This window comes from Parus major, chromosome 1 (genome assembly GCF_001522545.3).
Source record: "Parus major isolate Abel chromosome 1, Parus_major1.1, whole genome shotgun sequence".
Classification (NCBI taxonomy): domain Eukaryota; kingdom Metazoa; phylum Chordata; class Aves; order Passeriformes; family Paridae; genus Parus; species Parus major.
The window spans coordinates 108,750,348-108,774,843 of NC_031768.1; the positions used below are offsets into that span (position 1 = coordinate 108,750,348).

At 46.2% G+C, this 24,496-nt stretch overlaps 1 protein-coding gene and 1 non-coding gene across 9 annotated transcripts; one reads left to right on the forward strand and one right to left on the reverse strand.

The window, feature by feature from the left end:
- Window positions 1-492: 492 nt before the first annotated feature.
- LOC107206473 lies at window positions 493-20,309 on the reverse strand. Of its 7 annotated transcripts, none has more exons than XR_004499723.1 (5): window positions 19,581-20,308; window positions 18,793-18,884; window positions 18,207-18,341; window positions 7,182-7,297; window positions 493-5,115 (listed from the first exon to the last, which is right to left on the reverse strand). It is a non-coding gene; the product is annotated as an uncharacterized LOC107206473 (transcript). The 7 variants fall into 7 exon arrangements; XR_004499724.1 differs by having other exon boundaries at window positions 19,708-20,307; XR_004499727.1 differs by having other exon boundaries at window positions 493-2,765; window positions 3,727-5,115; window positions 18,793-20,301.
- Window positions 4,813-23,383, forward strand: GJA5 (gap junction protein alpha 5). Of its 2 annotated transcripts, none has more exons than XM_015632340.3 (2): window positions 4,813-4,902; window positions 20,558-23,383. In XM_015632340.3, exon 2 carries the CDS (start codon window positions 20,607-20,609, stop codon window positions 21,717-21,719), a length of 1,113 nt encoding a protein of 370 aa, XP_015487826.1. In that variant the 5' UTR covers window positions 4,813-4,902; window positions 20,558-20,606; the 3' UTR covers window positions 21,720-23,383. The 2 variants fall into 2 exon arrangements, with proteins under 2 accessions (XP_015487826.1, XP_015487833.1); XM_015632347.3 differs by lacking the exon at window positions 4,813-4,902 and adding an exon at window positions 9,840-10,136.
- The last annotated feature ends 1,113 nt before the right edge of the window (window positions 23,384-24,496 follow it).

The following is a 24,496-nucleotide window of genomic DNA, read 5'->3' on the forward strand; positions in this document are numbered from 1 at the left end:
GGATTCTTCAAAGCCCTTTAGATTCTCTCCCCAAATGCAGCCATCCATCCTCCTCCAAGAAATCCCAGACCTTACTGATTATTACCAATAAAATTATTGATGTTGGAAATGCTGATACAGGAAGATGAGGCTATTTAGGAACATTTTACCAGATGCTGGTTGAGCGATACTGCATCATTTCATGCAGCACATCACAAAACCTCTTTCTTCCCTGCTGTGTTAAATTGTTACTTTCCCTGAGGGAGAAACATGGTTCTTCACAAATCTGGCCTGAGAGGCAAGTGGGGAAAGAGTGTGGGAATAGCAGAAAACATCAAGGATTCCCATTTCCCTATTCTCTGCTTCTTGTGAGCAATCTTGCGTGGCTTTTAACCACTGCCACTCATTTTCTGAAGTGCTCTTTCAGTGGCCACATCCTGTGGTGTCTCTGGTTTGGTGACAGCACTCCTAAATACTGAAAGCATTGTCAGAAAAATCAGTCTTGGGCTCCTCTTGGGCTGAAAGAACCAATTTACTGGTCTCCTTCAACAGACGTAGGATAATTATAGGAAGTCCCTCTGCCACATCACATGGGTATCACATGCAAAAACCATATATCCTACTAATATGCACTGCTTAGGTATCTCTGTTTCTCACACACAGAAAGATGAATCACCCCCAGCCAGGAAAAAAATTGCCTATTATTTTGATAGCTATTTGTTCATATCCCAATTGAACCTGAGGAGTAGATTTTAAGGAAAATAAATTTCACATTTCTCACCAAGAAGCCAAACAGAACTGCAAGATTCATAACAAGAACAATGAATTTATAGCTACTTCAACTTGTTTCAATCAAGTCTAAATATTTCTTCCTTTTCCACCATTTCAAGGAAAGCAATAAACATCAGCAAGCAAACACAATCCTGTCTGACATCACTTACTGGTCAGATTTTATCCCCAGGTTTCTTGATGAGCTTGTACAGGGGTTTTTCAACAGTGCAAGCCCATTCTGAAAACATCTGTGAGTCACTAAATCAGAGAGATAAAAGACATTAACCCACAAATGAAACACTTAAGTACAGGTAGCAATTTTGGGGATTGTTTTCTCTCATGTGTCCTGTGGTCGTACTTCATCTTTGCCTCCACTTAGCATTATAAAAACAAGATGCTCCAGCATGCAAAGAACCCAGTGAGAATGAAGTGCCTGGATTTACATGGAGCAGAGCATCATACTATGTATGAGCACCAAGAGAGAATTTAAATTAAATTAAATTAAATGGGAAGCTAAGTGGGGAAAGCTCTATGTTAGGCCTCTGGCAGGACTTCAGTCCTCAGAGAACTCCCTAGCCTCCTCCCCACTCCTTGTAACTTTAAACATGAGCTTGTGGCCACCTGGAGAGCCAGGAGGGCTCCCTGTGTGGCTGTGGGGAGAAGCCAGGGCACCACTTCCTTGGCTTTGTGGCTGCAGGTGACTCATGCACGCACCTGTTTCCTCTGCAGCCTCTCACCTCTCTGGGTGGACAGACAGGGTTTTACCAGGAAACCCAGCTGTCCAGAAAAACAATTATGGAGATTTGAACTGACCAAATCCTTCACCCTTCCAGAAAGCAAAACTGGGTACAAATCTTTTCCAAGTTTTCCTCTGATAAACCCGCAGGACACCACATGCCTGGTGTGTGCCTGTGAGAGGATTTGGCTTCATGCAGCCACACAGAAGTGCAGCATGAAGGAGCAGGGCTGCCTGCTTCTCTCACAGGGCTCATGGCACACTTTGGAAAGGAAAGCCCCTTAAAAAGGCGTTTTCCCTGTCCCACAGCACTGCTGGGCTTGTGAGCTCTTGCACACGCATGGATATTTGGTCTTCTAGTATAAAATGCACCCTTCTAATCTGCTTGGGCCAGCAGTGCCCTCCTGCCCCCCACCATTTGTTGTGATTTACTTTACAGAAGGCTTCAGAATCCAGCCAACACACATCACAAAATTGGTGGGAAGAATCATGATTCATGGATTTTTTTAATTAATAACGTTCTTAATTTTACCCATGAGGTCATGCCTTGAGATTCTTTCAGACCATCACAAAAGAGAACAAGCTGGCTGGGAGCAATATGCACCATCTGAGAATCCTCCCATAACTCAGACTGTTTACTTTTCAGTTTCACTCAACATCATCCAAGCACATGTCCCTTTTCCCTCAAATCCTTTCAGCTGTTTCTTCCTCTGAAGCTGACTTCCAGGGAAAGCTCTAGAGATCTTTGCCTTCAGAGCAGATTCACCTCCTGGTGTCTCTTCCCTCTGTGGAGAAAGTATAGAGCAGGCTGAGGTCCTCCTACCCCACAGCTTGCTTTAGGAAGAGACACGTGCCTGAGATTCTTTCTACCTTGGCAGACTTTTCCTAAAGCCTCAAGGTTTAGAGCTGGGGGTCTTGCAGCAGCACAAGTCCTTAACTCCAGGATGGGAGAGCACATCCCAGGAACCTGGTGCCAGCACTGGCACCACATGGCTTCATGTCACAGCCTTTTGGGGTGAGAAGTCCTCCCATCAGCCATGTGTGCAGCGGGCTAGGAACTGCTGTCATTCCAGGAGCTTCTGAGAAACCATGTTGGGTTCTGGAAGGAAAAAAACAATCATGAGTTTCAATAATCTGCAGCATTTTCCTTTCTATGACATTGGTACATGGAGGGACCTTACTCACACAGATGGCCCCAGGCTGTAACTATATCAAGTCACTCACATGACCAGGACTTTGCAGGATCTCAGCCTCAGGGGCTACCAGGAGTCCAGCAGGCCTGAGAGACGGACAAAAAACTCTCACAGATCACATTCAGAATCAAAACACTACTCACCAGAACAAAGCACAGATTAAGTGATACCAGCCCAGATGACGCAGACCCCAAATAAGGACAAATAAAATATTTTTCTGCTGCCAGAACACCATCATGTGATGTGGCATCTCTTCCTGCAGAGGCCACGGAGAGGTATATCCACTATCTGCTGTCTGCCTTGGAATTGCCCCAGGAAAGCTGGCCTGGCTGGCAGTGTAGGGTGCCTAACTTCCAGACTATTAAATTACACTGCAATCAATGCAACTCAAGAATGTACTTAATTTGAAGTAAACACCTACAGACTGTGATGAACTGGGATGCTGCATTGCTCAGCACACTTCTTTGGCTGATTTGCTCACTAAGGCAATATCTCAGAGGAAAAGAAATTACAGAAACCTTCTAAAAGCTGCAAGGACACCTTAAATAAAGGAAAGATTGTTGCACTTACATTAAAATTACCAAGTTTTTAAGACCCAGTTTCTTAGGGCCTTACAGAGATAATGCACTCAGTTTGACTCTTTTATAAACACCTAACCTGGATAAATTAAAGGGAACATATAAACCAAGATCTTCTATCACTTGCCAATACAAGATGCATTATTGCCCCAGGCCTCAGAGAAAACTGCAGCTTTGCATTCCCACTTTTAGTTAAGCTAATGAGGAGAAGAAGGAAGAGAATTCTTGAGGTGGGTTCTTCTTCCTTTCATCTGAAGAGTGGTTGCTGAGCTGTGCAAAGCCTCTGTGCATAGCTCTGCGAGCTGAGTACCTCAGCACCCGAGTTCCTAGAGACTGCACTGCTGAAAGGAGAGGTGAGTTCTTCCTATATCCTCCCTGGAAGCTGGTTAAACACTCAGTTAGCAGAGGGCCCTCTGAACAAGGCATGTGGCATTGCTCTGGGTAGAGTTTGCAAACGCTTCTCAGTTACCTGTTTTGTTCTCTTCTTGTTTTGTTGCAAACCATGAAGCTCCTCAGGGAGGCTCAGGCTCACAGGCACTTTGATGATTTGGCTGCCCATTCTTCTCACCAGCTACATGCCAGCATGCATTCAGTGACTTCATGGTGTGGCTGCTTTGGGGGAGCTAGATGGGGAAGCAGGCTGCAGCTGCTTCTGTAGGATATAAATATTTTTCGAGGGGCTCCAGCAGTCCAACAGGGTCAGGGACACCTGGGCTCTATTCCTGGCTCTCCTGCAGACCTGCTGCATTGTTTCCCTCCTTTCAGTAGCTCTAAATGAAGACCTTTTCCTGCCAAATTTGTTTTCTTAGGTGTGAGGCTTCCACTTGAAAATATGAGCCACAGTAAGGAATTTGGGGTGATGAGACTGGCCTGTGAATGCAAGTCCAGGCATTCATTTGGCAAAAAATCCCACAAAAGCCATTGCACTGGTGGAACACCACCAGTGTTGGCTCACAGGCCAACCTTACACCATTTACCAGTTAGCCATCTGCTCCCTTCAGATATTATTTTATGGCTTTCCTTTGTTTTCACTAAGGCCCAAACAGGAATGAAATCGTGGGCCCTTTTAAATAAATAGTTCTGCCATCACTCTAATAACTTTGACAAGTTGGTCACAGGCCCTGGGCAGGAAGCTAATAAACTTCAAGTTGCTTTTCTATTGTTTTCCTAAAACAATTTGACTTCCTTTCTGATAGCCTCAAATTCCTTCAATAAAAATAGAGTAGCTGGGAGCCAGAGGAAGAGCTGAACCTGAGCCAAGTTGCGCTTACAATGCCGCCTGCGTAAGATCACATTTTATCCTGATCCACGAAGACCCTTTAAAAGAATAGCAAGCAGACAGCTGCCAGTGCATGTCAGGAACAGCTCAGGAGCGAGTCTCCCCCAGCACTGGTCCTCCAGGCTGGAGGGGATGTCCAGCCAGTGAGACAGTGTCAGACCACAGGCTGAGCTCCTGGGAGCTGACGGGGCTCCGCTCACCCTGCCCCGAGTGTCCTCCCCCAGACACTTCAGGATCTCTTCTGGGAGCCGAACACTGGCAGAGAGGTGGGCTCCAGCAAGACCAAAGGGCTGTGCTAGAGCTCTCCCACCCTTCAGTCAACTTTACCTGTTCCTCTCTCTACCTGTGCAGGCTCAGCAAAAAGAGGTAAAGATCTGTTCTTTCTTTTCTTCTTTTGGAAACATATTTATGTGGATATGTATACACACATATTTCTGTCAAGCAGCAATCCATCTAGCTGGAAGTTTGCAGGACAAGATGAATGTCTGGTGGCTAGGTAGATGAGGACTCCTTGCTTAAAAATGACTCGCTGATCCTTTGGACAAATCCTTTATGCCCTCCATGGTCTGGTTCCTCCACCTGTAAAACAAGGAGGGTGTTTATAGGAGCTGCAATTTCATTATCATCTGCAAAGCACTTCTCAACTACTCAGAGATGCTGCAGACTTGAGAAGTGGAAGCAGGAGGGGTGAGAGGGCCTTACTTTGTTTGCAGTAACATCAAGCTGACAGCTGTGCATTTACTTTGGGATAAATGGCAATTTCTCCTCAGTGAGATGAAAACCTCTTCCAGTTTTCCTTGCTGAAAACTTTACTGGCAAATGAGTCTGACACAGAGTGATATTTCACAACTTGCTGTTCCTTGTTTCCTCTTTTCTCACTCTGTGCTAGTATGGTACTCTGGACTGGGGAGATGAACACATCCATCCATATGGAATAATTTGGGGTTTTCTACTAAATGAGGAACTGTGACTATAAAACTATTCTTATTCAGGGGCCTTTGCTACTACTCTTCCCTTGGGCCCAGCCTGTCCTTGGGAATTTGCTTCTTGCTGGAGGGTGCCTTCAAGCTGTCTCCAGAGGTCTAATGTATAACAGAGAACTTCCCTCTCTGGCCTTCTCTTTCAATCATATCCATGCATGGGGATTTGAGATAAAATGTCTCATCAGGAAGGTACCATCCTTTGGTGCTTTAGAGAAGGTACCAGAGGTGCCTGTCCAGCATGGAGCATTATGAAGAACCAGAATAAGTGCAGTGCTGTGGCCAGGCAGCAGAGATTAACTCAACCACTGTTGGGTGGTGTTTTTTTTCTGAAATTTCCCAATGCAGTAAACCTGACATCCTCCTCAAGTCCTTGGTAATGGCAGGAATCTACAAGATATTTTCCCTTCAGACAATATCTTTAAGATTCCACATCTCAAGAGAGCATCTAGCTGCATTTGAAACAGCCTTCCAGCATAGCCAGCTGCCCTGGGAACACCTATTTTATGTGAAGAAGTTCTTTCATATGCGAGCTCTCATCTATACTACTGTACATTTGCAGACCTTCTCCATGCATTGTCTTGGCTTGCTCTTTTTGTTTGTTTAAATCTCAGGCACGGAATGAATCCCTCCATTAAATATCCATGGGATTGATGCTCAAAAACTCATCAGACAAACTCTGCTCCAGATTTACCTGGCTTTTGTATGCAAGGCTGCAGATCTAATAAGGCACTATGGCAAGTACAGGAAATAGAATGAAAAAGGGACCTCTTGGTTTATCAGGTTCAGTCCCTTTGAATAACAGGCAAGTACAAAACAAATGGCCTTTTCTAAACTTACTAAACTCTGTCCTAAATCTCATTAGGTTTCCACCCTAACTTGTGCTGCTAAAATGCTGTTCCAGCACCTCCTTGCCTGCTCTGTTGCTTAGAAACCTTCTGATTTCCAACCTAAATTCATTCATGGACAATTTATATCTATTTATTCTTGTGCCACATTGTCCTTTAGCTTATGTAGCTCTGCTCTCTCCCGAGCACTTACTTTCCCAACCCCTAATTCCTAAAAGTATTTATAGGCAGCAAATCTCTCCTCTCTTAACCTTTGTTCTGCCAGACTAAGTAACTAAGCTCCCTTATAGTATTCACCCTGCAGGCACATCACACCATGGTTTAATTACTTTGTGTAGCTGCACTAGCATGAAGTTCAGTGCAAAATAATTAATGCTGAAAAGCTCAAGCTGGTAGCACATCTATTTTCAAATCAGCTCAAATATCTCTGTGCAGTCACTGCTGTGACTGATAAGCAAACACACTGTTGGCTGAGACACCTTCCATCCCTCTGACCACCCCACCGCCTTCCTCTGTACCTGCTCCAGGCTGAATATCCTCCCTGCATGTGGGGGAGCAGCACTGCAGACACTATTTTGGAGAAGTCTCATCCTCTTGGATGACATTACTTCCACTCACTGCAACTGGAAATACTGCTACATCCTCAAAGTTTGCTTGCCTTTTTCACCCCCACAGAGCATTGCTGGTTCCTCCTCCTTTGAACCAGGAACCTTCCCTATCTTTCTCCATCTCTCTCTCCTGGGAGATGGAGATTCCTGTTACTCTTCAAGCAACAAGTTCCTAGTGTGTGATTTCACACTCTCCCACTTATCCTCACCTTGATCACTCCAGTCACAAAGAGTCTTCAGCTCTTGCAGTGCTGGAATCCACCTCTGCCCTCATGATACCTCCCAGCTTGGTTTCATCAGCAGATTTCATTAGTATTTCTACATTCTGTGCCAAGGTAATTAACAGAAATATAAAAAAAGATCAGTCCTAAGAGCAATCTTTAAGTAGCCTCACAGATAATTTCCCTTCAACCTATTAAGGAACTGGTGTATCAATTCTGTCAGTCTCTTACTCACTTGAGGATTTATTTAATAATCCCTGTCTTCTTCAGATGAATCTTCTACACTAATTTGCTTCTTCTGGGACACCATATCATATGGTTTACTGAACTCCAGGTAGATAAGGTCTGCTATGTTTCTTTTACCTAGGGGGTCAGGAATTCTAATCCAAGAAAGCTCTTAAGTTTTGATCAAAAGATAGTACATGTTGTTCTATTTTCCCTTTGCCTCACGGTCTTATTTCTGCTTTCCTTCGAAATGCATTGCACAGCCTCACAAAGTGCTGTGATCTGCGAGCTGTACATGGCAAAGCTGTCAGCTGTTCTCCTCATTCCCACTGTCTGGGGGAGCATTCTCTTCCACTTGCTCTCCTCACTCAAGTCAGACAAGTTTTGCATAACAGGCTCTTGGGGAGGGTAGTTCAAAATTCTTCTTCCCTGCTTAAGATTGAGCAAACCAGCTATTTTTCTGGCTGAGGGGCTGGAGAAGCTGCCAGGACACCTCTGTTTTTCCTTGAAGAGAGTGCAGTAGAGAAGGGATGAAACATCGAGGGGCTGGCTGAAGTATCCATACAACATTTCTACTCCCCTGTCTTTTGCCTCCCTGTCTTTCTTTTACCATTTCCTTTCCGTGCATCAAAATCCAAATAGCTGCCACCAGCACCAAAACAGAAAGAGCTCGTAACAGGTACGTCCTGTGCATCATGCATGTGTTGGACAGAAATCTTCTCCCCTCCCTCATACATTCAGCAGAAGCAGACTGTATCTGCTGGCTTCAGGATCACCTCTGTATGCCACTCAGGAACAACACCTGGGCAGGAAACACAAAGGAGTGAGCAGGGAGAATCAGCCCTGATTACCCTGGGTGTACAGCCATGCAGGGAGGTGAGTGTAATTCAGACAGCTCTCTCACAGGACCTGTCTCTCTACAGCATGTGAAAAACACTTGACAAGCCTTATCCCTAGCCTATCCCAAAGCCATCTGTGAGCTAGACCTGTATTATTAACACCTTTTTTTTGGACATTTCTATGATGAAGTCCTTGACAATCTCGCTGGCATAAAATCAACATGAGTTTCCATAATAATGCTTTGTGGAAATTACTCTAGAAGGACAAAAAGCTGGAATGATATTCTCCTTCCTGTGAATTTCCATTGCAGATACACAACTGCCACACAGGAGAGGGAGAAAAAACTCCAGAAACATTTCTATTTTCTTAAAAGCCACAGAAGGGCTCCCAATAAAGTTAGAAATGAAGCAGCAAATGACTATATGTGTCTCCATACCAGGTGGTTACTGAGCTGCTGTGGGAATTTACTGTGCACTCTTTGTCCTGCATCCTGCACTAACCACCAGTGAGGATACAGCCCTGCTGAAAAAGAGTTGCACTCCTAACTTCAAAGTGACAGTGTCCACACAGGACATGCTTCCAGAGGTAGCCTCTGCACAACACTGTTCCTTTGTAGACCGGCTTTCAATCTTGTGACTGAAGGAGGTATTAAATTAGCGGGAGAAAAACTATTAGAAGAGTTGCCAGCATTGTGTTTTAGTCCTGGGACTGCTTTTGTTTCATTATCTGCACTCACTGATGCAGAGAGACCACCAGGCAATGTTCTGGGTGGGAGATACCTAGCCTGGGAAGGATTGCTGGAGGGATAACCACCGGAGCTTGTGTGCAGCAAGTCGGTTCTCAGGTCAGCAGAGTCTTCTGTGCAAATCTCGCTCTCCTGCCTCCAGTTCTTTGAGACCTTTATCAAAGCCAGAAGGCATCTCTGATTCTGCCTCCTCGCTGGGCCATTTCTGATGTGCAGGCCTCAGAGGCTCAGTTTGACACATACATGAAATACAAGACCTTCAGACATTTGGTATGTCAAAAACATTTTTAAGAGAGGCCCAAATGCTCGTGCATCTGTGTGTGTGGGGAGGTGGAGGTAGGGTGGCATGACAAAAGACACCTCTCTTGACAGGCAGATTATTTATCAGTACAAGGACATGTAAAAAGTCTCTGGGAAGCATTTGGTGCCCTTTAGGACAAGGCTGCAGCTTTGCTGGGCCCCTGGTCCAAGCCAGCAGAGCAAGTTCTGTGTGATTTTAAGTGGTGGAAGACCCTGCTCCACATGAACTCTGCTTTGCCAGATTAAGCTTGAATGAGTCAGAAATACGTCCCTTGTTGGTTGAACTATCATTTGTCTTGCATGGAAAAAGCTTTCCAGGGTCTGGCTGGTGTAACTGTGGGGCAATGCTGTCTCCTTTCATTTGGGGAAGGCTTAGACCATGGAATGTTATCTGTGGGAAGATGTGCAAAGGAACAGTAGCAGCAGTGACTGGAAGGGACTGCGCGAAGCCGGCAGCGAATGCATCCTGTCGGCATGAGGAGGGTGGCACAGGGAGAGGCTGAGAATGGAGAGGCAGGACTGAGATCCATGGTCTTTAAAGGAAAAACAACAGGAAACCAGGTTTGAAAATAGAAAGATTAGTCTGGAGGGGGTGGGAGAGACAAGAAAAGTAGGTGAAGAAAGAAGAGGGGGAAAGGCGGAGAGGCAGTGGGGAAGAGAGAAAGTGACACAGAAAGGGGGTGGAGAGAAAGAGAGGAAGAGAGAGAGAGAGAGAGAGAACCATATTAAAGGAATAAAACGAAGCAACTGAGAAGAAGGAGTTCAACTTCATTACAAAAAGGGATAGTGCTAAAGGAAGGAAAGGAGACTGAAGACAAGACACTGGAAATCAGGTAAGCGACTATGAGGGGGAAATAACAGAATTGCAGAAGTGCCGATGGTAGATCAAGTTATTACATTCAAGGGGAAAGCAGTATGAGGGGGGAAAAGGATTTGGAGAGGCAGGAAAAGAAGGATGGCCAAAAATAACTTAAGAAATTTACTTTTTATTTCATTTTCTCTTCAAAACATTCCCACTAGTAACATGGTGGGCTTGGGACATTTTAAAAATTAAACTGTTTTGCCACAGGCTGCTACAGAAATAACAAGTAACTTCCCTGCAATGAACATAGATACCAATAGATTCCAATGTATAGGAAAGCACGATAAGAGCCCCAAACATCCTCCCTCAGACAGTATAAAGTGCAAATTGCCATTTCTGTCAGATCCCATTTCAGCATGCTGTCAGGCTGCTCGGGGGACAGTGGTGAAGGGAGCTCTTACCTAGGAGAGGCTCTCGGGGTATAAACACTTTATCAAGCGTCTGCATTATCCGCCTATATTCTGAAGTGTGCAGGACGCTTTCAAAATACTGCAGTTTCTTTTCCTAGGGAGTATTGTGTCCTGGCTGGTCTGTGACATGGAGCCTGGGAATGTAACTCCAGTGCAGACAAGTGCCTTGCTGGTATTTCGCAGTCACACGTCCTATGCACGCCGCCAGGCAATGAATGCCTTTCTCCTCCATCCTGACACTGCCTGTGGCAGCCTCAGCAAGGAGGCACACAGACCTGAAGGGACAAATGTCCTCTCCCACACCAGCAGCTGCTGACTCCTTTTATTTGCCTTCTTAACTTTTCCCCCCTTTTTTTGTACTTGGAATAATTATGCAATTACATTTCCATGATTTAATGCTGCTTTTTCAAAGAATAGCCCACCTTGAGAACATGGTACCCCTGGAACACACCCACCTGGAAGGAAGCAGTCTCACTGAGTGTAAAGGCTGCTGACTAATTGCCACCTCAGATCTGTGGTGGCTCCTTTGATTTCCTGAAGGGTCGTTTGGCTTCCCATTTGTCATGTCTAAGGAGCTTTGTGGCATTCTGATTTTAACGGCTCAGGTAAACTGAGGCAGTGCCCCTGTCCCTCAAATACCCTAACAACCTTTAGAGGATTATATAAGTGGCTTTTCTGGACAAACCTCAGTTAAAAAGTCTTGTGCTGAATGAGCCGTGGGCATTGAACTCTCCCTTCATTGTAACAAACCCATCTAAATTCCTTGGTGAAGCAGTGTGTGAGAGTTTTCCTCTACTGCTGCCTAAGTTTTCCACTCTTTAAAGAACTTCATGCATGTAACATATGTGTGCACATGTGTGTGCAGCTAGGAGAGGCTTAAAGACTTATTCAGAAGCCTCACAGTATTCAGTATTTCTATCAGGAGCCAAAAAATTCTGCATTTGCTGGTATTTTCAAAATCTACCCTGAGACGAGCACACATTTCTGACTTTGTTCCCCTTTTCCTTGGGAGCAGAGCAGTACTTTAGGAGAATTCCTGAGGCTTCAGGGTTTAAAATACTCATCAGGCTCTGGTCGCTTGGGAACTATGTTAAGTATTCCTGTTACTATAAGTATTTGGGGTTGGTTGTTTTTTTTTTTGTTTTTCCACTCAACAGTATATATGATCACAATATTTTTAGTACTATATGGGCATTAAAAAATTCAAACTCTGACACAGAAAATACAGGACTTCATACCTTAGCCTCTCTTCTTTTTTTGACCTTCAGGCAGATTTCATAGATTCTGCACACATTTGCCCATTTTCTGATTTATCTTGCAGCATTGAAAGCAGACAAGGAGGAATGAGTAATTCAGCACTCCCTATGTCATTAGGGAGCGCAGTTTGGAGACTGCTCCATGCTTTGGGTGCTGCTGTATGAGGCACAAGGATAGAAGCTTAAAATTAGAAATAATTCCCAGAAGACAACAGAGAGATTTCAATATTTGGGCTAGGAATTCGTAAGGGTGCGGGGGAATTAATTTTATTGCGATTGATAAGCAACAGAGAGATCTCTGTGAACAATACTCAGCATGCTAGCTCTTCCCTGAAACAAAGATATATTCATGCCACACAGCATGCAATGAACAGAGAGATGCACTCTTTTAAGTCTCTCTAGTGTATCTTTGAAGAGAGGTCAGGGGGGTTTAATGTAAGAACTACAGGGTTTACACTTGTATTTCTGCCTTTCTCCATTTTTTATGTCATTACGGACATGCTTTGAGAATGGCTGAGAATTCCCATATGAAACTGCTCTCCCTTAGAAGCAGAAAAGCTGACAGATGCCTTGGTCAGAGCACAGGGTTGCTTGGAAAGTGAAGCAGTCTGGCAAGCCTGCAGAGCTCCAGGGTCTTCTGCTGCACTCAGATGTCTGGTGAAGAAAGGAGGGAATAGCGGGGTGGGAGAAAAACTGTCTCCAGTTTGTAGTCAGATAAAGCTATCCAAGAGGACTGGGGTTAACTCTTGTTTCTTAGTCCAGTTTCCTCTGTCATGATGAGGCAAGTTTCCCCACAAATGCCCATTTCTCGTCTTTTGGATATTTGACTTCTACATGTGGCACAACTGGTGGAAGTGATAAACTCTCCCACTCCAGCACAAACCAGACAGAGCTCTGCTTTGAATACACATTATACACTGCTAAGCACACTGGAAAAAAAGCACCAACAGATTAGCCACATCACCAAAGAGCTTCCAAAATTAATGAATAGTTTTTATCTTAATCTCTTGCTGCCTTAGTTCCTCGGCTGATCTAATATCATCTCCTCACCTCTGGGTGGTAATGAAAGTAAGTAGATTTATAATTGTGAAGCCATCAGATACTGTTGTGATGAAAGCCATAGGAAAACCCATGAGGAAACTAATAATTCTGTCTTTAGAGCTGGACTTGAATAATGTACAGTAAATGAGGCACAGGCCACCCACTGAACAATGAGGAGAAAACAAAACATTGAATAGCTGCTGTTCAAGAAAGCCCCCGCCAGGCTGGCACAGAACAAGGCAGGCATCCTGTGCAAAGAATGAGGTGACAATGTGAGGATGTGGTTAAGGACTCTAAGAGGCACAGGCACAAAGAGATTGAATTAAGATTACTGAGAACAGTAACCCCAGCATTTCCTAACTCCCTACTGCTGGGCTTTGCCAATTAAGTATTAGTTGGTCTCAAAGGGGGATGTATTTTTGTGCATATATATATAGCTAGACAGACAGACAGATAGATAGATAGATAGATAGATAGATAGTGCATACACTGAGTACAAAAAGTAATCCACTCACATAGTCAGACTGAGGCAAGGATACAGCAATGAGGCTGGAGTGTGAAAAGAATCCTACAGATTTTTGGAAAGAAGGAAGAAATGAGATTTGACAAGGTACTAATAAGTGGGAAATAGTTGCTGAAAATTTCCCATTTCTAAGGCTGAAAGAATTAGCAATTTGGGTGCTGTAGAGGGTTAGCTGGTCAAAACTGCCAAAAAAACTGAGGAAATGCTCTCTGTGAGAGCTTGACTGTAGGGGAACCATGGCAGGGAGGGGACTGATAGGCAGGGAGGTATTGGGGTGAGAGGAAGGAAGAAAGGATGGGAAAAGTCTGAATGAGAGCTCTCTCCTTCTCCCATTACCTCTCCAGTCTGTTTTACTTCAACACTGTAACAAGTTGCATCTCTTGCAGTCTGTGAACGACCTAAAATCAGATGGGCAGGTTTAATTGCTGCTATATTGTGCCCAGTGTGAGGCTGCCATCACTGCACATCTCCTTACACCAGCCTTCCCCACAGACTGAGCAGTGCTTGACATCAGCTTCTCTCAGCAGAGCTCAGGGACAGCTTTTACTACAGCAGCCCCCAAGTTTCACAGCTTGTTTTTTTTTTTTTCCCCAGAGCTCCTAATGCCTTCCTTGGCTATCTCTTCACTTCTATTTTGCCCTATCTAGTATCATCTGCAAATTCATACAGGTCAGCTTCTCTCTGCAAAGGGAAAAATACTGGAAAGAGCATCAAGCTGCCAGCATTTACATTAGAGAGAGAATTTATGGGGTTTTTTCCCTAGCAAAAAGCACAGTGGCTCTGCATTTAGTTTATCCCAAGTCCAGTTTTGTCACATCTGTTGTTGTCTCTAGGGACCCACATTTCTCTAAGGAAAAGAGAGAATCTCAAGAGAATTAGAAGATGCTCCTGCATTTTAAGTGTAAGCCTGGATACCACTATCATGTAACTATTTGATCCTAGCTTTTTAAAGATAGTGGGATAAATTCATCCCTCAGCTTGACTCATCTGAGTTCAAGGTGTCTTCTGTTCTTGGTCTCCTGAGACTACATCAGGCAGAGTTTGGCCCTAATATTTGGAAATATGAAAGCACAGGGGGAGGAACAGCATTAGATTTTCTGGACAGACAACTAATAAAAATTCAACTGACTGGGAGTCTGCAGCTTCCACCATCACTTCAGATGAAAATATTCTACATATTATTATCATCTGTGCATGTAACACATCTCTGATGTACACACTTGAAGGTGTTGAGTGATTCCTCTCTGTCTGTGTCCCTGTGTGCATCAGGGTTGTGTGCCTGTGTGTAGGAGGTGACGGGTCATTCAGCTCCCTTATCTTCTCACCCACTCTCTTTTTCGTGAACTCTGAGATTTTCCACATTTGGAGAGGAGGGGGAAAGCACACCTCGTCAAGGAATAACAAGCTGTCTGCAACTACAAGTAGGGCCAGTGGTCTGGATACCAGCATGGCCCTTCCAGAAATTACAGTGAACTTGGGAGGAGCAGAAAGATAAGAAACATTGGATGTCTGTCTTCTAAGACAAGAGCTGTTAACACAGAGCTGTCCTCCCATGATATTTCAGCTCTAAAGTCAAAGTCACTCTGATACTGGTTCAACACAGGACTTTGAACCCAAGGAAGTAGAATGGAACCAATGCAAATGTCAACTATTTTTCTTTAAAAGCATAAGTACAAAGCTATTTATTCCAGGCTCATGTGAAGATCAGAGTAACAAATTTGGTTAAAGAACTGGCCTGAAACTTATCATAAGCATATGCATGTATATATGAAGCCAGAGAGATAATGTTTGGAAAAAAATGCCTAATAGGTTGTTGTTTGTCTCTTGCATACCCCTAGGAAGGATGGTAGTATACTCTGAACAAAAAGATACCTGTTGAGGTGGGCTTTAGCATCACAAACCATCTGTAATCCAAAGCACTGCACCCGCTCTGCACAGTGCATTTCTAACTCTGTTCTAATAATTTAATGTTGTGAGCCACGTGTCCCCACAATGCAAAACAAAACAAAACCAAAAACAAAACATCTGTGGTTCTGCCAGGTGTACCTGCTATAGAAGGGCAGCAGGAGAGGGTTTTCTTTCAAGTAAGTAAGACAGTGCAGTCTGAGGGCACAAGAGAGAAGGGCTGTGGTCTGTAGAAGCAGATGTGCTGTAGAAGAAGTGTTGTATTGCTGTCATGAGGTAAAAGATGCAGGGCTGCATAGAAAAAAAGGACACAATCTTTCAAGTCACAACCCCTGAGCTGTCTCTAACACAGTGACCTCAAACAAGCAGTTTGTCCCTTCTGTACCCCAGTGATCACCATCTGCAAGACAGAGGTGACAAAATCTGCACTGCATGGGATGCTGAGGCTACTAACAAGGGGCTGGAGATCCTTAAGTAGCATTAACCAGCCTCCAGTGCAGAGCTTGAAGTGACCTTCCCAAGTGCCTACCGCTGTGAGTGCACAGTTGGGCAGTGTGGGCTCCACTCCTGTCTGGGTTCAGCCTAAAAAGTGTCAGCACATGGCAAAGATCTTTGCCCAGACACCCACCATGATCTGCTGTGCCACGTGCTGGCCTGGACCTGTGTGAGATAACACAGCTGGAGGGAGGAAAGCCACGAGCAGTTCCTAGGCACTGACCAGCTGGCCTGGATGCCCCACTGCAATGCCACTGCTCACATGCCCAGTACCCAGAGGGGACAGCTGCCTCCTCATTCAGTAGCTTGGTGGGGATGCACTCCTTGCATGGCCTCCGCACACAGCCATGTGTCCAGAGTGTGAGCTTCTTAAAACATGCTGGGCCCTCCACTTTGTTGTGAAATCTCATTAATTCCCAGAGACAGACATTTGTACCTGACTGAGCAAATCACACACAGAGATTGGGCAAAAACACAATGGCTTTGAATCGGATACTTTCCCCCTCCCTGGGAAGTGTGCCTGCCTCACACAAAGGAGCCTTCCTCGGAGAGCCTCCCCAGGTGCCCCTGGGATCTGCCACGGGGAAGAGGTGAGCCCAGCAAGGGAGAGCAGAAACAGTGTAATAATCAGACTCTCCACTTTATTTTAGAACCATCCCGCAGAGATGGCGACCTCCTGTCACCTTCCTTGTGGGAAAAGCTAGCTTGAAGTGTTGAGCTCAGCTATTTATATCACTGCTGATAGCCTCGCCTGTCTTCTAAAGAGGGGAAAACTTTCTTCCTAGCAACCCCCAGGGAAATAAACTCATATAAAGATGATTGCACAGGAACAGCCCTCCTGGCTCTCTGGTGTGGGTTTGCTAGCTGTTCATCAGAGCCCTGGCTAGTTCCAACCAGAACGAGCGTGCTGGCTGGAGCGAGCAGCAGTGATGTGAAATGCTCGCCCGTCCTTCAGAGCACGTGGCATCACCAAGAGGATGGGCAAAACTGCTCAGAGGGCAACAGACACTTCCCCTCCCGCAGATAAAGGCAGTGCAAAAAAGGAATGGCAGAGAGCAGCCCCTAGCTGGCGAGCCAGCCTGGCGTACTAGCAGGTGCCGTCCCCGCTGGGGTATTTTTATCGTGGAATTTGGCAGTCACAAGGCAGCCTGGAGCTGAGCAGACTCCATGCTTGGCCTGTGGGGTGATGCTGAGTTTTCCTCAGCTTCAGTGGCACTCCAGGTGATGACTGAGCTGGGCTGCCACGTCGCTGGGTTTGTGCCAAGCTGCACTGGTCTGTGTCACACACGCGTCCCCCGGTGCCAGGATCCCGTGACAGTGCCCAGCTCCCGTGTGGATCCAGCAGAAAGCTGCCAGCCAAAAGCATGGAAGGGCAGTGGCATGGCCCACGACTGCTCATGAATATGCATGACCCTGCTGCTGGTCTTCTACCAGGTGCTGAGTACTGGTAGAAGTCTTTGAGTACCACAAGAATACCCAGAGCTCTTTTTTGCCCAGCCACACCAGAGTTAGACAAGATCTGTCCAACTGAGCCCAAACTAGGAATTTTAAAGGCTGCAGATGCTCACTTGCTGAGAGGTCAAAGCATGTGAGGGCAACAGTAGTCTGGGAATGAGGAAAAGGAACTATATGGAAAATTCCCAAGAATAGTAAAGCTATGAGGAGAAGGGCTAGGTCAGGGGCAGCTCTGCACAGCCAGGAAAAGCTGTCAGGAGGTGACAATCCTTCTTTTCTTGCTGGCAGCAGAGAACTAGATGCTCTCAAAGACCCTTGATCGGGCACTGCAAAAATAGCTCGCTAATAAGTATCAAATGTCTAAGCCAAAAATGCTGCTCTAGGAGGGAAACTCCTTCTGTTGGTTTCCAAATCTGTTCCCCTGTGGCCACCTACGCCCTTGCAGCAGCCACCTCAGCTCTCTACAGGGCTGTAACGAGATGATCAGGAGGCACCTCCAGCTGTCCCTTCTTTAGACAGGCTGTGCAAGGGAGGGCAGAGGAAATGTCCCTATTATCTAGCCTAAGCCTCAGAGCCTTCTGATTTACAGCTTCTTGAAGTATTCTGTGCATGTGTGAGACAGGTAAATTGCTGTTCTTCTCGCATCCATTAACATTTTTTATTTCTGGGTTCCTTTTGTGCTTATGTTTGCTTTACTTTGTGTCCTGCACATCCAGATTTTTACAATCTGCAAATGTCTGGGCTTAGAAGCCTTCCCTGGGGAAAACAAGATGTTGTAAAGTCCCAAACAACCTGAACACAATAGAATAAATGGGAAGGGGGGCTCAGTTTGTGATTGTACTTCCCTACAGCAGTAAGAAAAACCTCAGCCTTTGCACAGCCAGGGAGAACTGTGTTCATATTTACATTACCAAGCAAGGTGAAAAAAAAGGCATGTGTAAACAACATAAACTCACCTGGAAATGTGAGGACACCCACCACTGTTCATACTGCCTTGTAAGGAATATTCCACACATACAGCTGTGCTACAGCATAGTGGTGTTGGGGACACATAACACAGAGGTGTAGGTAGCTGCTTGCCTTTCTGCACTCTGGGGAAAAAAAAAGCAAACACACTAATTTCAGTGCCACAGTCTGTAAATATTTCCCATCACTGATTTATCTGCCTGTGTTTAATCCCCTGGTGCTCCTGGAATGAAGCCATATGCTAATTTCTCCAGAATGTAGTAACTGCACCAAAGCCATTCTGGAAGGTAAGACAGACCCACACATTCACCAGTTTTCATCAGTGCAGATAAGAGGAGTCAGAAAGACCAGCTGATTTTCTGTGTTCCTGCTCCTCCAGCTCTGGGCTGGCAGCAGATCAAGGCTCCTGCATGTGCCAAGCAGCCACCAGGACCTCCATCAGCATGACTGCAGCACGCCTGCCAGGGCAGGAAAGAGCCAAAGTCCATCCTTTGCCTTCTGTATGTCCCATCTCCCTGCTCACATGGCTTCTGACAGGTGGTGGGGTAGCAAGTGGCCACTGCCCTGTCTCCATACCTGGGCAATCCTCTCCTTCCTCAGGGCAGCCCTCAGCAGCACCAGGAATTTGATGGTTCAACTTTTGATCTTTGCTCCATCCATCCTTGCAGCTGGACACAGCACAGGAACAAACAATGCTATGAATTATGGTGTGTACTGCTACATTAAATTATATCACTCTTATAACTAGAGGAGGGGATATTTTTCCCTCAACAAGTGTATCTGTTCTCCAGCTTTTGCTCACAGGCAATCTCCACAATATTGCTACAGTAAATTTTCAGCTTTTAACAGTGTCTGCTCTCCACAAATGTTCTTTGCACTATAAAAATAATTGGCTCCTAAAGACAGGACAAGGAACAATAAAGGAGAGTTAACAATTTGGTCCCTGTGGCTTTGGGATTTACCTTGACTAGTGCTTTTAATATTTCATTATGATGATTATTTTTACATTTACTTATTAAAATGCTATTTTCTAAAAGAATGACTGTGGGAGAACATTAGCTCCAAGGTAATAGTGCACACTTTATAGCACCCAGCCCTTAACTCTCACCAGGGAGAGCTTTGCAGTGCCTTGGGAAGGTAAGTATGGTGAGCATAACTGGATCAAATGATTGCTCAAGCACTCCCACAGGGCCCCACAAAAGATGGATTAAACCCACTGCTCTCCTTTTATCCATCAGGTTAAGTGACTTGGCCAGAAACAGTCAGTCAGAGTCAGAAACAAAACTGAAGCAGGCTCTCCTGCATTGCCACTTTGCAATCTTACTCCCAGTCCAGCAAAACTTTCCTGCCATCAGACCACCTACCAACAGCACTTCCCAGGAGCTGCTGGTCCTTGGGAGGCACTTCAAAGGAGGCTTTTTTCTTTTTCTGTTTCATTTGAACGTGAATTTTTCCTCAGAACTGAAGAAAAGCAGAAGGAGCAAGACTCACCATTTAGATTCTGCAGCAGTTCCCTTTCAGAGAGGCATGACAGGGTGGCAGCAGATTAGGTTTCCAGGACTGGCACAGCCCACCAAAGTCTTTACACTCCCCTAAACATTTGCAGCTTGTAAATGAAACACTTGCATCTGGTAACGCTGCAAACCCAAAGCAAAACCTAGGGACAGGGAGCAGGTGGGCAACAGAAAGGTTTTCTCTGCACTTCAGTGGCGGCACTGAAGCTCCTAAAGGAAACCCAGAGCTGCCAGTATTTCACATTCCAGGTGGTGGTGCAGGTATTACACAAAGGCAACATCTGACAGTGCCACTGCTCAGGCCAGGCTGTAGATTCCAGTCTTATCTCCCAGGGGATCAGCCCACTAAGGATTTTCCAGAGTGCAGTCTACAGACAGATGAATGCTGCTTTAACTCCCCAGTCCACAGAGGAGGCAATATGCAGATCACAGTGAAAAAGGACTTTCTGAATCAAAAATAAATCTGGCTCACACTCAAAGGTTTTGGGAACTCATTTAGCAGGCTGTAGATGTAAAAGAAGATCACTTTTTGTTTCAGTATCTGAATTTTAATAAAATAATTAAAATTAAAATTAAAATTAAAAAATTTTAAAATTAAAATTAAAAAATTAAAATTAAAATTAAAATTTAAAAAAAATAATCCTGAACACAACACAAGGTTTCCAGTGGATGTGAAACAAAATTTTCAGCAAACCAGACCTCGTTCATTTCAGATCAAATTAAAACATTACCTCTGATACAAAACAAAAGACCCATTTCACTCCATCCATTACCAGCTGGGCATTTCCTAACCCTCCTTAGAACCACTCTCTGTTTTCTCCCAACAGAGGCTTGCGCTCAGCTCTCAAGACTTCTCACCCCTCCTGGTGAGCAGAAATGGGGGAGTGGAGTTTCCTGGGAGACTTCCTTGAGAAGGTCCACAAGCACTCCACAGTGGTGGGGAAAGTCTGGCTGACCGTGCTCTTCATCTTCCGGATGCTGGTGCTGGGAACAGCCGCCGAGTCCTCCTGGGGGGACGAGCAGTCGGACTTCATGTGCGACACCCAGCAGCCCGGCTGCGAGAACGTCTGCTACGACAAGGCCTTCCCCATCTCCCACGTCCGCTTTTGGGTCCTCCAGATCATCTTCGTCTCCACCCCGTCCCTGGTGTACATGGGCCATGCCATGCACACGGTGCGCATGGAGGAGAAGAGGAAGATGAAGGAGGCAGAAATAGAGGCCCGAGAGAACAAAAACGGTGGTGACACATACTACCAGCAGAAGTGCTCCGTGGCAGAGAAAGAGACTAAGCTGTCTGGCTGGGATGAAGCAGGAGGCCAAATCATACTCAGGGGCAGCCTGCTGAACACTTACGTCTACAGCATTTTGATTCGAACTGCCATGGAAGTGGCCTTCATCGTGGGGCAGTACGTCCTGTACGGGATCTTCCTGGAGACCCTGTACATCTGCCAGCGGGCACCATGCCCCCACCCCGTCAACTGCTACGTGTCCCGCCCCACCGAGAAGAACGTGTTCATCGTCTTCATGCTGGCCGTGGCCGTGCTCTCCCTCTTCCTCAGCCTGGCCGAGCTGTACCACTTGGGCTGGAAGAAAGCCAAGGAGAGGTGCTCCCGGTCCTACAAAGCCAGCCCCAGCACAGCCCCCGGCAGGCTGGAGTCTGCCCCGCAGGCAGAGAGGGCACAGATGTACACCCCCCCGCCGGATTTTAACCAGTGCTTGTCCAGTCCCAACGGGAAGTTCATCAGCCCCTTCAGCAACAAGATGGCCTCCCAGCAGAACACCGCCAACTTCGCCACCGAGAGGGTCCACGGCCAGGAGGATGCTGCTGGGGAAGGGCCCTTCATTAAGTCCAGCTACGTGGAGAGTCCAGAGGCGGCCAGTGAATGTGCAGCACCTGCCTTCCCCGAGAACTACTTCAACGAGAAACGCCGGTTCAGCAAGGCCAGCCGTGCCAGCAGCAAGGCTAGGTCGGATGATTTGTCTGTGTGACCTGTCTCCAGCAGGGACGAGGAGAAGGAGCTGTCCCAGTGCTCAGTAAAACTTTGGCAAAGTGGACTCCAAACTCTCACCCCTAACCTCCCTGTCTTAATATCCTCTCTCCATCCTTTCCAAACAGCACCTCTAACAGCTCAAGGCAGGGGCAGCCACAGGCACTGAAGAGAGACACCAATCTCGGGATATGAAGCCCTCAGCTATATTTTCACTATGGAACCCACAGGGATTAGAGACTCCCCACCCTTAGCCTGGTAGAGCACAGGCCAGCAGACTCCTACCCAGTGGGTATCCACTGTGACTCTGTATTCAACAGACTGACTGGACCTCTAAATCTTCTGTGGTCTCTATTCAACGTTTGCAACATCAGCTTGGCAGCTGTACTGAGCAGAAGCTTCTCTCACCTGCAGAAACACACCAGTCAGCTTTCTGAAAGAAAGATTTTCTCATCTCCTTCATTTTGGCTCCTTATAATCCTCCCTTTCTCTACCTGAGCCCAGATATTTTATACCAGGTTACCTACACAATAAATCCTACTTGAATTTTTTGACACTGTGTATAGAACAACTCTTCCCCATAAATAAGGACATCTGTGGTCCCCAGAGCACAGCTGCCTCATGTCTAACATTGGAATCCCTTCCTCATTCCTAAGTCAGCGGCAGCAGACTGGCCCCAGGGAAATCACTTAGATGACCAGTTGATGAAGACTGGGAAAATTTCCCAATATACTTATGTCATTAATCCTAAGCAAGACATCCATTAACAGAAATAGAGACTCTCCAGTGAGAACAGATATCTCACGGGTATCATGTAGAAACAAAGTGGTTTTCCCCTTTTTGAAACCCATCTTTCAAGCAACATGAATTCTGCTGAAAGGGTGCTACCAGCTGCCCACTTGAGAGAAAAGCATCCTGTGTTTATCTGCAGAAGAGGTACGGCCTGTGTCTTCTCACCAACCTACCAAAATGCTTCAGCATCCCCCGCAAGCAGAAAGAGCCCTGCTCAGGTCCTGCACATCATTCAGCTCCTGCCTGCTCTCTCAAGCTTGCCAGCCAGCACAGGTCAAGTTATTTGTCCCCACAGCAAGTCTCTGCTCTGCCACCAGGCCATCCTCTCCACTCCATCCCTGGCACACACGGTGCTAGAGATCACCCATGGACCGGGTCTTTCCACCACTGTAACCTCTCAGAGCAACCACTGTGGCCCGAGGCTGCACTGTGAGTCTGGCGGGTGAGGTCTGCAGGCAGCTCCCACTCAAGATACATTTTCTCAGTGCAGAGCTGACATCCCTCTGGGAAAGATCTGCTAAACAGAGCCACGCTGCTCCCTGTTGTTTACCCTGCACTGCTCTTCCAGACACAGGCCACAGCTTCCCAACACTGGACTACACAAGCGAATGGCCTGGGACCAGCTGATGAGGGGACTGAGCCATTCCCTCTCTTAGGGCCACTGAAAGTGAATCCCTGCTCCTGATACACAGCTTTGGTACAGCTCCCTGTGCATTTAAATACACATTCACACTCAGACGGGGGAAACCATGTTTTTGTTTGTAAGTTTTTATATATTTGTATTTTTTAATCCTGAAAAGACCTGTGTGTTTTCCTTAACATGAGATTTTAGTCAGTCGTGTCTAGGTTTCTCCTAATAAAGTTCTAACTCCATCTCTCCTTGTGGATGTTTCTCCTCTCACATGGCTGAGGATGAGCTGCTAGCAGAGAACAGGCTGCCCACCAGCCTCTGCTGCTCAGAGATCACAAAAATTCCCATTGCTCAGAGTGGCAGGAATGAGGGGAGGGCTTGGCCAGGGAGATAAATAATAAACATAGGGAAATGATTTATTGACTGGATAACAGGAACACCCCCCCAGCTCCCCTGCCTGCCTCTGCATTATCAAGGAAGGAGGAGCTGGTCAGGGAACAGAGCTTCCATCCTCTTGCAAACACTCCCTGCATATCCTTGCGTATCCTAAGACACCTCTGTACCCAGAGAGGACAGAGGTGATGTGAAGCCAACTCAGCAGGAAGAGGGAAGCAAAACCTGTCCCCCAGGCATCTGATTGATTGTCCATGCAGTAACCGAGCCCTGAAGTCCTTTCAAGAGGCAAGGCCTTGAGAGAATCCACTGCTAACCATCTCTGAAGTGTTCCTGTAGGTACTCAAATCTCTTAAGATGTATTTGCCCAGCCCAAAGAAATTCCTTTTCTTCCCTCAGCTGCGTCCTTCCTCTGAAATTTATCATTTGCTCTCCTACTTTCCAGCTTTCACAGGCTCCCTCCTTCTGGCCTTGGATCCCCCTGTCCACCCAAAGGAAGTGCCCTTCTTCACTTTCTCCACATAATCTGCCATCCCATGGGATTCTGAAGGCTGGGAAACTGGAGATCAGTAAAGCACCAGGTCCCAGCAAGGAGCTTGAGAGGGGACATAAAGAATGAATCCAGAATTGAATGAGGACACTGGGACAAGGCCCTTTAACTGCATTAGAAACTACAGGCACCCTTTAAGATTAGGGAGCTGTGGTTTGGGGGTTTTCAGCTCAGGAGTGAGGATGCCACCTGAGCAGTCACAGCCCCACAATGCAGCAAGAAGGCAGGACTGGTCCTGCAGACCCTGGGTTTTTAACTGGCATGAGTACAGCCCTGAGCAGGCCTGTCCCTTAGGGTGCCACCTTGCTGTGAGAGACAGGCAATGGGGAAGCCAGGAGCATTCCCTGGGGAACACTTGGCCACTGAGTGACATTAATGTTCAGTAAAGCCACTCAAGCACGAACACAGACCT